General features: G+C 42.6%; 1 protein-coding gene across 1 annotated transcript; it reads right to left on the reverse strand.

Annotated features, from left to right (window-relative positions):
• Positions 1 to 1,054: 1,054 nt before the first annotated feature.
• LOC306763854 (noelin-like) lies at positions 1,055 to 7,066 on the reverse strand (the record flags this gene model as incomplete). Its single annotated transcript, XM_079250803.1, has 6 exons — positions 1,055 to 1,717; positions 2,996 to 3,102; positions 4,587 to 4,806; positions 5,331 to 5,486; positions 5,561 to 5,710; positions 6,998 to 7,066. The coding sequence occupies 6 exons, from the start codon at positions 7,064 to 7,066 to the stop codon at positions 1,055 to 1,057; spliced, it is 1,365 nt and encodes a 454-aa protein (XP_079106929.1).
• Positions 7,067 to 12,044: the final 4,978 nt, after the last annotated feature.

Below are 12,044 nucleotides of genomic sequence, written 5' to 3' on the forward strand. Positions count from 1 at the left end.
AGTCAGTAAAAAAAAAAAAAAAAAAAAAGGATGGCCACACAGGCCATCTGAAAATATTCAGGTTCTGGATCGTCGGGTTTAGGACAGTGTTTCTCAATTCCAGTCTCAATTCCAGACTGGAATTGAGAAACACTGGTTTAGGGTTAGGGTAGTTTTGAAGAGCGCCCCTCAGACCTGGTTTAAAACAACCAGCATCTTAATGATTTTTCCTCTTTGTTGCACAGTGACAAACACTTGTGCCAAACAGGTAGCAACAGACTGATGAGCTGTTCTTTACAGAAATTTCAGAACAATACAACGTGCCTGGGACTTTTCACTATTTTATAGTCCAAGTGCTGTGTACTACCCTAATAGTGACCCCCATTATTGAACCTTTTAAATAACCCCCGGCTGCAGCCTGGAGAATGGGGCGGGGCTGGATATTTGGCGGAGTTGGGCCTCGTTCTCCAGGCTGCAGCCAAGACCCTCTCAACCTTTTGCCGGCATCATGCCTCAACATATACAGAGATGTAGCATAATGTTGTCATGCACCCTGCAAGTATATCCCACGCCTAAGATTAAAGCCAACGTAGACTTAAACATGGGAGTATATGGGCAGCGACATCAGACAAAATTTAAAATGCATGTATGCATTTACGTACGTAAAATGAGCATTATTGAGCCCATAAGAGAAAAAGGTGACGCCCCCAGAACGTGTGCGCACATGAGATGTCACATCTCAAGAGGTTTTCAGAATTTCCAGATTCAAAATCATTTCTGTAAATACATCTCAAAATAAAACCAGGGGGAATAAACAACAAAGTAAGAAATCTCAGCCAGCATTGGACCTGTTGAAGGGCAGATTGGCTTCAGATGTTGCTAAATGAGCTGAAACAACCTCTCTCTGTCCTGGAAGTACAGAAAAATATCCTGATCTTCTAATTCTCCCCAAAGCGGAGAATCAGTGGGTTTATTCTATAACAAAACCGTGTTTGTGTATGAGGCTATAGGGCTGTGAGGGGCTTATTACATTTTAGAAGGTGATAATATGGGAGGTTTTGCTGATTATTTCATGTTACTGTATTATGTGATAGAGCGTGACATTATAGAGGACTTGGTGACCATTGTTCCAGGCATATAGCGCTCTGTCTCTAGGGTTGTAGTCCAGCATAGACAGGTGGCTGTATTTATTTGTCAGAGGAATATCAATGTATTCGTAGGTGGAGGAGTTGGTGGAGTAGGCGTAGTAGACTTTGGTTCCACCGGAATACCCATTGGTGACATATAAAGTTCCACAGATCATGAAGGCTTCACCAGCACTGCGTTTGGGATGGTTGGTGGTCCAACTGCGGATGATCTGCAGGGTGTTGGGGTTTAACTGGCTCAGGACGATGTTACCAGCATTTTGATTGGTGGCATATACTGCCCAGAGCCCGCCTTCGTCAACCATCAGGTCAATGTCGGAGTGCCCACCCCAGGAGTAGTGGTACATGTTGTTGTAACCAGCAAAGTCGAGCTGTTGGGAGCGACTGATGACTGATGTGCTGAAGTCGAATTTGATGATGGTGTGACTCTGATACTTGTTAAAGTAAAGGGATCCATTATAAACCACCTGACCAGTTCCAGACCAGGGGTGAGGCAGACGGTGGGACGTGAAGTTATCTGTCATCATAAACTCGTACATCGATTGGTACTCCCTAACAAAGCGGTTGTTGTGATAACCATCCATGTACCACACCTGTAAGGGAAAGAACAAAATAAGTCACTTCATACAAGATCAGCAGTTTTCTCCCCAAAACCCTGATGGCCTCCATGTTCATGTTGACCCGAACACATGTTAGATCTACTCGTGCAAAATACTGCATCTCTTCTGTCTTTTCAACATCTTCCATTATTAGGATCATGGTTCACTAACAAAATCTTGGAGTAATCAGATAACTGTATAAACAGATCTGATTGGTCTAAATCCACTTTTGAAATGCAAAGTTAGAAAAACCTCCATCATATCCAGTCCATTATTGGATTTATTTCAGAGTGGTGATGTAACTTCCTGTAATTTTCAAAACATCCAGTCTTAGCTGAACGTAGCGGCACCAGTGATCTTAACATTAGCTTCTATTGTGGGTGCTAATAAAGTGCTAGACTGCATGTCTGATCAGGAAAAAAACTGAATAATATACCTGGATGTCTCCCCAGTACTCCGATCTGTTCATGCATCTACACCTGCGCATGTGCAAACACTGTCTGTTCTGTCGTTTTAATAGAAGATTTTAAAAGACAGAAACGACATAAGCATCGTAAGAGGAACAAAGAAAAATACGATAGCATGCAGTGGCGGAAATACGGCATATAAACTAAGTAAACATTCACATTTAGCCTGTTTAGCAGCCCATTAGCTTCCACTTTAGCGGCTATCGCTAAGATCGTGTACACCGCTATGTTCAACAGATATTCTGAAAATAACTACAGTCTCATGTTATGTATTGGTAATGGACTGGAAAATGTAGATGACGGTTTTTCAACTAACAAATTTAGGAGGTGATCTGATCACATATCTAAAAACTCAGATAAGTGGTCAAACATGGTAAACTGGACCATTGTTTCTGATCCGTTGTATTCCTCATTGGTGCAAAATGTTGTTTTTACTGCTAGTTTCTCATCCTAATGCTTCCTCTTTAACAGGTGGGTCCATCAGCCCCCGAGGAGGGCTGGCAGGTCCTCGGCTCAGGACTCTGATGGTCGCTGGTGTCAACCAACCCCATTCTCCTCTAAATGCTCTGATCAAATTATTGATCCTGCCTCTGAACACAGTTGGGTTTCTTAATCTCTTCACTTCCCAGTCTGTTTCTATCAGGAATGCAATTTCACTGCTCCATTTTCTGCTCTGAACTTTTATCCATGATCCCTGTAAACCTTCACACCACCTGTTTTTCACACAGATTCAGAAATTATTCCACTTTGCTATTACTCTTAACGATTTACAGGTGCGTTGTAGATGGTGGTGGTAAACACTCACCCTGTGGTCTCCAGCTGGAGCCACTGGATCCGTCATCCACGAGCCAAATCTGGATCCAGAGGTCTTGATGGTGATTGGTTCTGAGATTCCTGTCAGCTTACCACAGGCTGAAAGAAATAGCAGAAGTTTGTCATACACAACTACAGCCGATGAGACAGAAAGAGTTCATGTTGGGTTGCTTAACGTCCATTTTACTCTCATCATCAGAAGAAACCGGTGGAGGAGGGTTACCAGTCTGCTACGATCTACAGCCTGTCTTCCTGTGGTCTGGTGGCGTCACAAGTTCAGTCTCATGTTTGTCTCATTTTAACCGATTAGGTTTTATAGCCTCCACCAAGGAGGTTGTAGCTTTAACTTGTTTGTCTGTCTGTCAGCCACTTTCACACAAACTGCTGGATGGATTCTCACTATGTTTTTCTCAGAACGGGTCATGACTAACTTCCTTATTGTGAGACAAAACCATTTTCAGTGGATCTGCATATAACGCCACAAAAAATGGTGAGAAAATCCAGGAGAAGTTCCAAACAGGTCGTACAAGATAGCAAAGATAGATTTGCATCCCAGTAACATTCTGGATACTACGACCCAGAACAGGAACAACACTCTCAATACCACCATCCAGAAAAGGAACAACATTCTATATACTACCATCCAGAACAGGAACAACATTCTGAATACTGCTATCCAGAACAGGAACAATGTTCTGGATAATACCAACTAGAACAGGACCAACATTCTTCACACCACCATCCAGAACAGAAACAACATCCTGGATAATACCAACTAGAACAGGAACAACATTCTCAATACCGCATTCGAGAACAGGAACAACATTCTGGATGCTGCCATCCAAAACAGGAACATCGTTCTGGATACTACCATCCAGAACAAGAACAACATTCTGGATACCGCCTTCCAGAACAGGAACAACATTCTGAATACCGCTATCCAGAACAGGAACAATGTTCTGGATAATACCAACTAGAACAGGACCAACATTCTTCACACCACCATCCAGAACAGAAACAACATCCTGGATAATACCAACTAGAACAGGAACAACATTCTGGATAATACCAACTAGAACAGGAACATCGTTCTGGATACTACCAACTAGAACAAGAACAACTTTTCATCACTGTAAGAGAACAAACATGCAACAAACACACAATATAGCTGAGACACTGTGGATTCATTATCAATCTGATAGATGATCCATAGAAAATGAATGTAGGACCAGAATGAGATGGAAATCCTTGTATGGTGGAAATGAGTTGCTTGGTGAAGGTCTGACCTCTCACGCTGCTCTTTTAGTTTAAATATTTGCATATTTGCAAACCCCTGCGATGGACTGTTAACCTTTCCAGGGTGTATCCTTCCTCTCTCCCAGTGGTTGCTGGGATGAGTTCCAGTTTCCCCACAACCCTTGATTGGGCTAAGTGGTTAAGAAAATAGATGGATATTTACAGACGTTGCAGGTCTGAATGGATAAATCAGAACAGACCAAACCAGATCAAATGGCCTGAATATATATCTTGTAGATTCTTTGCTTATTTTCTCAGTAGGTCTAAAAATTCAGAAGTTTACCCACCAAGTTTCTGCATGCAAGCCCTGAGCCGCTCCTCAAGGTTCATGACCCGACTGTGGAGCTCCTGGTAGTCCAGACCCCCCACTTGTTCCTGTAGCGACCCCAGCAGCGCCGTCACATTGGCTGCCTCTTCTTTAAACTTTCGAACCAGTAGAGCATCAGCCTTGTAGGACTCCAGAACCGGGATTAGAGGAATCAGCTGTGTCATCTTTTCCTTGATGGACTGAAAACAAAGAAAAAACATGAATAAAACGGACAAGAAATAGGTTTGTTATCAATCTGAGCTTCAGATATTGGATAATTTATGGACCTTTAACTGTTTATATTCCATCATTGAGATTAAAGAAATAATTTAACTGTTTAAAAGGCATTTGAATTAAATCATGTTTTCTCAGCCAGTCAGCTTCACAAAATCCTCACATCTGGTGGTTTATTATTTCTAGTCACTCATTTATGAGTTGTGAACAGTTTTGACAGACAGATGTTATCACCACGGAGGCATTTGGTGAGATGATGCAGTATGAATGCAGACCAGGGGTGACTTATTATGTCAGCATAACTGAAAGCCTTTCATCCTATAAAGTTTCTCTTTCATGAGAAAAAAAATCCATTAAATGAATAAAATTCCATTTTCTGTAATCTAACTACAATCCGTAAAGTGTGGCCAATCCCACACATAATAAATGCCCATCAATCTGTGGAAACAGGCGTGTGATTGGCTGCTTGGTGGCATGATACTGGCGCTACCTTGTACTGACGAGCAATGTTGCTCTCGTGTCCGTTCTCCACTTCCTTGAATTTGTCTTGCAGGCCTTTCACCTGGACCTCCATCTTCTCCACAAACTGCATATCTATCCGAGTCCGCCTCTCCAGAACCTCAATGGACTGGCTCATATTCTGTACCTGAACATCACATGAAGGACTTTGTAACACCATGTTGAAGCAGTCTGCTCTCCTCCAGCTGAGGTGTTTCCTACCTTCTCCAGCAGCTGCCGCAGCTGTTTGGTTCGGGCGTCCCTGGAGCAGACGGTCTGCTGAGGAGCAACCACGGTGCAAACGCAGCGACCATCAGAGTCCTGAGCCGAGCTGTACACCTGCCAGCCCTCCTCGGGGGCTGATGGACCCACCTGTTAAAGAGGAAGCATTAGGATGAGAAACTAGCAGTAAAAGCAACATTTTGCAGTTATTGTGGCCAGTTTTACCAGAGAAAACAAGTTCTGCTGCAGCCTTTTTCTTTAAATCTTCTGCAAAAATCTTTTTAGTGGTTAGAATAAAGTTTAGTGTGGAAACGGTAGTTTTTCTGCCCTCTGCTGGCTGAGCTCCATACAGCATCATGACCCATTTCTATGTGACTGATCTTTAACACAATCAGCTGAATCAATACTGTTCACTTTCTGTTTTACAGCCAAACAAATGAACACAGAGTAAAAATAAGGAAACCATAAGATATATTGACTTTTGTCTTCTCTCTGTTACTTTGTTTCTCTCTTTTTTCTGTCAGGTTTCGTTTGCAGGCTTGTCATCGGGACCAGGACCTGAAATCTTCACAGAGAGAAGACTGAACGACAGACGAGTCTTTAAAAATGTGTGAATACTGCAGAAATCGAACAATGTGTGAAAGATGTGTTCATCTCGCACCGTGGTTTCAGCCTTTTCACTCATAGTCTGCCTGTTTTCTTTCCCACATTTTGTGTTGCGTGGGTGAAACCGGCCCCATCTTCATCATTTCCAGAACAAAGTATTGGATCTGTTTCCATTTGGGTTTCACTTCTTTCATTTCTCATGACTTCTGCTGTGTTTGGAGTGTTTCATCCTTCTGTAAGCTCAGTAAACACTGGGTGGTGCAACACCTCCAGCCGACATGCTGTGTGTGTCCTGAACACAGCGTGTTCGGGGTGGAGTTCTGGTTTCTGTCCACTGGACACAGAAAATCATTTCTATTTATTACCCTCAGACTGAAATATTAATAAACTGCTGAATGTCTCTGCTGTTGTATTTCTTCTGTAGCAGGGGAGCTGGGTTGTGTCATAATTTGCTTAATAATCCAGATTACAGCCATGTAGCCTGTTTATCATTCTGTGCTGCTCAGATTAACAGTCTGCAGGTAAACTGTTGTAGGATTGATTTCTGGGATTGATCCAGGAGGGAAAAGAAAAGAAAAAATATTATGAATCGCATTCAGAGTACAACTAAATCCCAGATTATCTGACAAAATAGCATTAAAACATCATATTAAATGAACACAGATCCTGTTTCGGGGACTGGTGTTTAAACAGAGATCAACTGATATGATTAGAAGTTCATTTCCTTATCATTATGACACATCTGAAAAAAGATGAGCAGCAAAGAAGCGGATGGAACATGAGACGAGGTGTTACAGCATCAGAAGAGAAACGATGAAGATGAAACGTTACCATAGTGAAGTGTGATCCAAGCAGCAGCAGCAGCAGATAAGTGCTCAGCAGATTCTCCTCAGACTCCATCTGGAAACACAGACGTCTTCACTCAGCTGTGTTCAACCTGCTTTCTGTGCTAACCAACTGCTTAGTTAACCCGTTTGTCTGACTGGTAATCTGGTTATCTTCCGTTCGTCTCTTCCTCTGCTCTCCTCCTCCTCCTCCTCTCTCTATCTCCTCCTCCTCCTCCCTGTTGGTCTTCTGTGATGCGACGCCAAAAATCAGTCGAGTGGAAACAAGATCCTCCAGCTCAGTGTGTGTGTGTGTGTTTGAAATAGAGAGCAAGAGTGAGAAATGATGTCACAGCTCGGCTGGTGAAAAGATCTGTGAAGCAGCAGGAGGAGGAGGAGGAGGTAGAGGAAGAGGAGGAGGAGCTGTCCACAGTGCTGAGTGTGTCACTGTGTTTACTGGAAGCCATTTCTCCTCGGGGGGAAGAAAATGTCGTCTCTTTCCAAAATATTTCTGGGGCCTGAAACATAAAAAGTTGAATTTCTTTATGATTTCTTGGATTTAATTGACTAAAAGCAGGAAGTGTGTCTGACCGGCTGCTTCAAGGTTTAGTGATAAACATTTATTTATGCAGATTAAAATCCAAGCAGGATATTTTGCATGGCAGTAATGTGATGAAAAAGAAAATACAAGCACATATAAATGATAATAACCAATAATTTAGCAATTTTATACAGGTTAACTGGTTTTAGAGAGAACAGCTGAAATTATTCTGGATTATTAAGGAAGAAGTTGCTGAGTTCAGCAACAAATGAAGCTAAATGAGTTCCAACATCTTCAGCTCAGTTTAAAAATTTTACAGAAGCAAAACTAGGAGCTCATTTTCCCACATTCATTCTCTGGGAATATTTATACAATACTCCTCACAAACATGCAAGGCATAGTTCTTATGGTTACTGGTCCGTTGAGGAAGACGAGACAGATGAGATGGAACCAATCCCAGAAGACCCTCATACTGGAGACAACCACCGGGTGGGTCTACTGGAACTCAAAGAGGCCCACTTGGCTTCCATGTCCAGGTCACAATGGTGAGTGAGATGAACTGCACCCTGTAATAAATCTGAAAGCACAGTGAGAGACTGTTTAGATTTGTTACCGTCCCTAAACAAAAGGACAAAGCAGCTCAAGAGAAGGAACCATGAAATGCAAGAGAGACCACCGCCAGACAGAAACGTTTAACAAAAAGTTGATGAAATAAAACAAGGGAACAAAGGAGAAGGGCGCCCCGGGCGAAATAAAAAAAGAAGGGGAGCAGTCCCATACCAGCCACGTAATGGACCGGAGGATCTGCTCCCAAACCAAAAGAGTATCAAACCCCTAAAACTGAAACCGAAACTGGACTACCGGACTCCCAACTCAAACAACCACATCTTACTCAACTTCCCTCACAGAGTCAGTCCAAACCGGCACACATTCATTTAGAAACAGATCACTCATATTTCACTCTTAACATTTGATTCCTTAATTCCATTTAATCAACATCAATGCACATTCTCAGCAACACTTTATTTCTGGATATTTTTCCCCTATTAAATCACTCACACTTCATCCCCGACAGCTCCTCTTTTCTACCCACTTGTTGGCATGGTAACACAGAAAGCTTGCTTTAAACACGAGAGGTTCGTTTCCTGTTGGTTTGCACTAAAAATTTATCCCAGATTCATCCAGGAACTTTTGACAATATACAATATTATATAAAGAGGAGCCAGATGAGATAGTCTAGTTTAAAAACGTGGACTATAACATATTTCAGGGCTTCATGACCAAACTACTCAGTCGTTGCATGTGATATCCTGCCCCACCAGATGGTGGCGGTAATGCACCAAATCAGTTCATGTCAACAGTAAAGAAACAAGAGAAAGAAGTCGCAGGAGATTGTGACGCGAGTGGAAGGTAGTGGAGGTAAAGAAAAAACAAAGATGAAACCAATGCAAACACCTGTAGCACGATGAAGCACCATCTCAATGCCAAGCTGGATGAGCAATAACAATTTTTTTCTTTTCGATACGATACCATTAGCTTGTAGCTCTTTTTCATACAGACACCGATACTAATGCTTTTTGTTCCTTCATAGAAAATCTCATTTGCACAGTGTTTGTTAGTATTTCACTGCGAGGGGAGTGTGGAACAAATATAAACTTGAAACAAATGCTTTAGTATCAGCAGAATGGCATCTCATTATTTTTTAAAAAGTGTCAAATATGCTATTTTGACTGGCAGATATAGAAGTATCGACTCCAGGGTATCAATACGCCCATCCTTAATGCCAGTCATGCATTTGTTGTGGCCTTGATTTTAAAACGCCGAGCCATAGACTGCCAAACTGCAGATTCTATTGTTCACTCTTGTTTGGTGTCATTTAATGGATTAAGTCTGAGAAAAAAAAAGACATTTTGAGAATTTAACTTTTTCCTAATTTAACAAACATACATCCAAACAGCAACCTCAGTATCTTGGAAGAAGGAAACACAACTATCATGGTCGTCATGCTGCTCACCAGCTTGCTCACACACTGCTGTGGGATGGCATCCCATTTATCAACCAGCATCTGTCATCAACCAGCCAGTGTGATTATGCTGGTGAATGGTTGATCCTTTCTGTTAGCAAGTACTGGAGGAAATGTCTGAAAATTCTTGCTTTTTGGCCCCAAACCAGCCGATCAAGACAAAGTTCTGACCTGAACCTGCATAACCGATCTGAGTTGGTGTCTTTTAGCACAATGCACCAATACCAGCACATATACACTCTACTTAACCTGGCCTAGACCTTCTTCTAGCAATCTGACTGTACGTGTTTCCACAAATCATCAGACCTGCACTCGACACAGCTTTGTGTTGCAGCCATGAAACAGAAGCAGCAGCGCAGTGGATCTGGCTCAGAATCAGCTGATGCCTGGGTCTGATCTCCATCTCCCTGCACCGAGATTTCCTCCGGTGATGACTAGCTTTGTTTTCCCAGTTAGGAGGAAGCAGGCACACCGTCGTACTGCCTTCACCCGCAGCTCTGCAGCCTAGTGTTCTCCATGTTTCTCTCCACTTTGTCCCAACAAATGCTGCAAATCAGGCATCTGAGTGTCAGCGCCAGGACTACCAGAAGCTTAAAACAAGTGTCAACAGCAGAATCAGCTGTTCGTCGTTGGTGGTGAGGATGTGACACGTTTTCCATGGGCCTGACCCACACTGGATAACCACACTCTGTTGGTTATCCAGTCTTTAAAAACATGCATATTCATGATGAAAAGCCAGTTAGCGGACTAGCCTTCTGGGAGCCTAGGATGACAATAAGATAAACTCACAGTTTCTAAATGAGATGTTTCCTCAAACAGGATATTTAGTCAGAAATATGACCTGAGGGGGTTGATTCTCAGTATAACACTCGCTCACTTATCACTGTCCATCTCCAGACAGTTGATTTAAAGTGCATGCTCTGAAGAAGGTTTAAGCTTTTTGGCTCCTCCTCCTGAGGCCTTAAAGTTTGTGATCAATGTCACATCAGTCTTTTCCGCCACTATGGATGGAGGCTGATGGAACATTGGAACATCGGTCCTCCTGTTACCCACTTTGTCACCTGGAAAAATCTGCCAGTCCAGCCACATTTTCAGCTGCTGCTTCAAAACACCCGAGGGTCCTACAACAACAACCTGATGGTGACGTTGTCACTTTCAAAAGTACAGTGGCACATGCAGAAAGTCAGTCTGAGAGTTTCAGGCTGTTTCTCCCTGGTTCACATTCAGGAGCATCATCAGCTGAACTTGAATCTTTCCTCGGAAGGAAATCATGTTTCTTTAAACTGATCGTGTGTGATCAACACTCGACTTTGGTTAATGCAAGATAAGGATGAGGCCACTTGTCTGAAATTAAAGTGAGAAATGAGTCACACTGCTTCACACGTTCTGTCAGCATTAGCCACAATATATTAGCCTGCAGAGAAATGTTCCAGCTTTCCTCATCAGATCTCAGTTTAATTGGACCTGGATCAGTATTTCTGTGTACTTCATTACGAGTCCAGGTTTCACCCACCGTGTGTGTGTGTGTGTGTGTGTGTGTGTTCATAACAGACTGATGATATAAAAAGCCCAGGCAGCAGGAGAAGAAGAGATGGAGGAGAGAAGCTCTTTAAATTAATCATGTTCCACATTGGGTCGTCATGGAAACAACATCACCATCTGCAGGCTCTGCGTATGTGTCTCTGAGAGTGTGCGATTTGGTGTGTGTGTGTGTCAGATGCTCCTCAGCAGGGCTCTGAACACACACACACACACACACACACAGCATATTGGACAGATACCAACATTTCTGGGAGAGAAGAAGAAACGAGGCATTCATAGGTTTGTAGTAAAATAAAATCAGAAAAACATTCACTCATTGAATCTATTATCAGTTATGTTAACATTCAGATTTAATCTGTTGCTATGGCGATAAGCAATATTTCCAGATGTGTATTTTGGGTTCAGAGGAGGAACAGCTGCAACCTCCTGGTTAAATAAGAAGTTAAATCTGGCTTTTAATGATCATACTCAGGAACACTGTAAGGTAAAACGCAAAGTTCTGATGAGAACGTAGGACCAATATTACTAATATTACAATATTATTAGTATTAGGTTTTCCCTTCATGCTCCCAGGTGAGAGACAGCATCCGGGTGCAGGTGTGTCTAATGTGGATGCTGAGGCACAGTGTGAGCAGGGATGGAGCAATGTAAACCCATTTGGTCCCAGAAGTCTTTTAAATGCAGCCAGATTACAGAACCAAGCCATCTGTGCTGGAAACGGAGCCATAAAACCAGGAGAACCACAGGACTTATTGGCTGATTCTGGATAATCCCTTTGATGAGAGTACAGAGGAACGGAGGTCTTAGATTGGATTTTCATGTCCTGATTCTTTCCTCTCTGCATGGAGGCTCTCCTGTATTCCCGAACTGAATTCTGGGTCCACTGCCAGCACCGCTCGCCGTGGAATCTCAGGAAGGTTCCACTTTTTTCAGCGGCAGTGGAGGCAT

Source organism: Telmatherina bonti, assembly GCF_933228915.1.
Source record: "Telmatherina bonti genome assembly, chromosome: 13".
Classification (NCBI taxonomy): Eukaryota; Metazoa; Chordata; class Actinopteri; order Atheriniformes; family Telmatherinidae; genus Telmatherina; species Telmatherina bonti.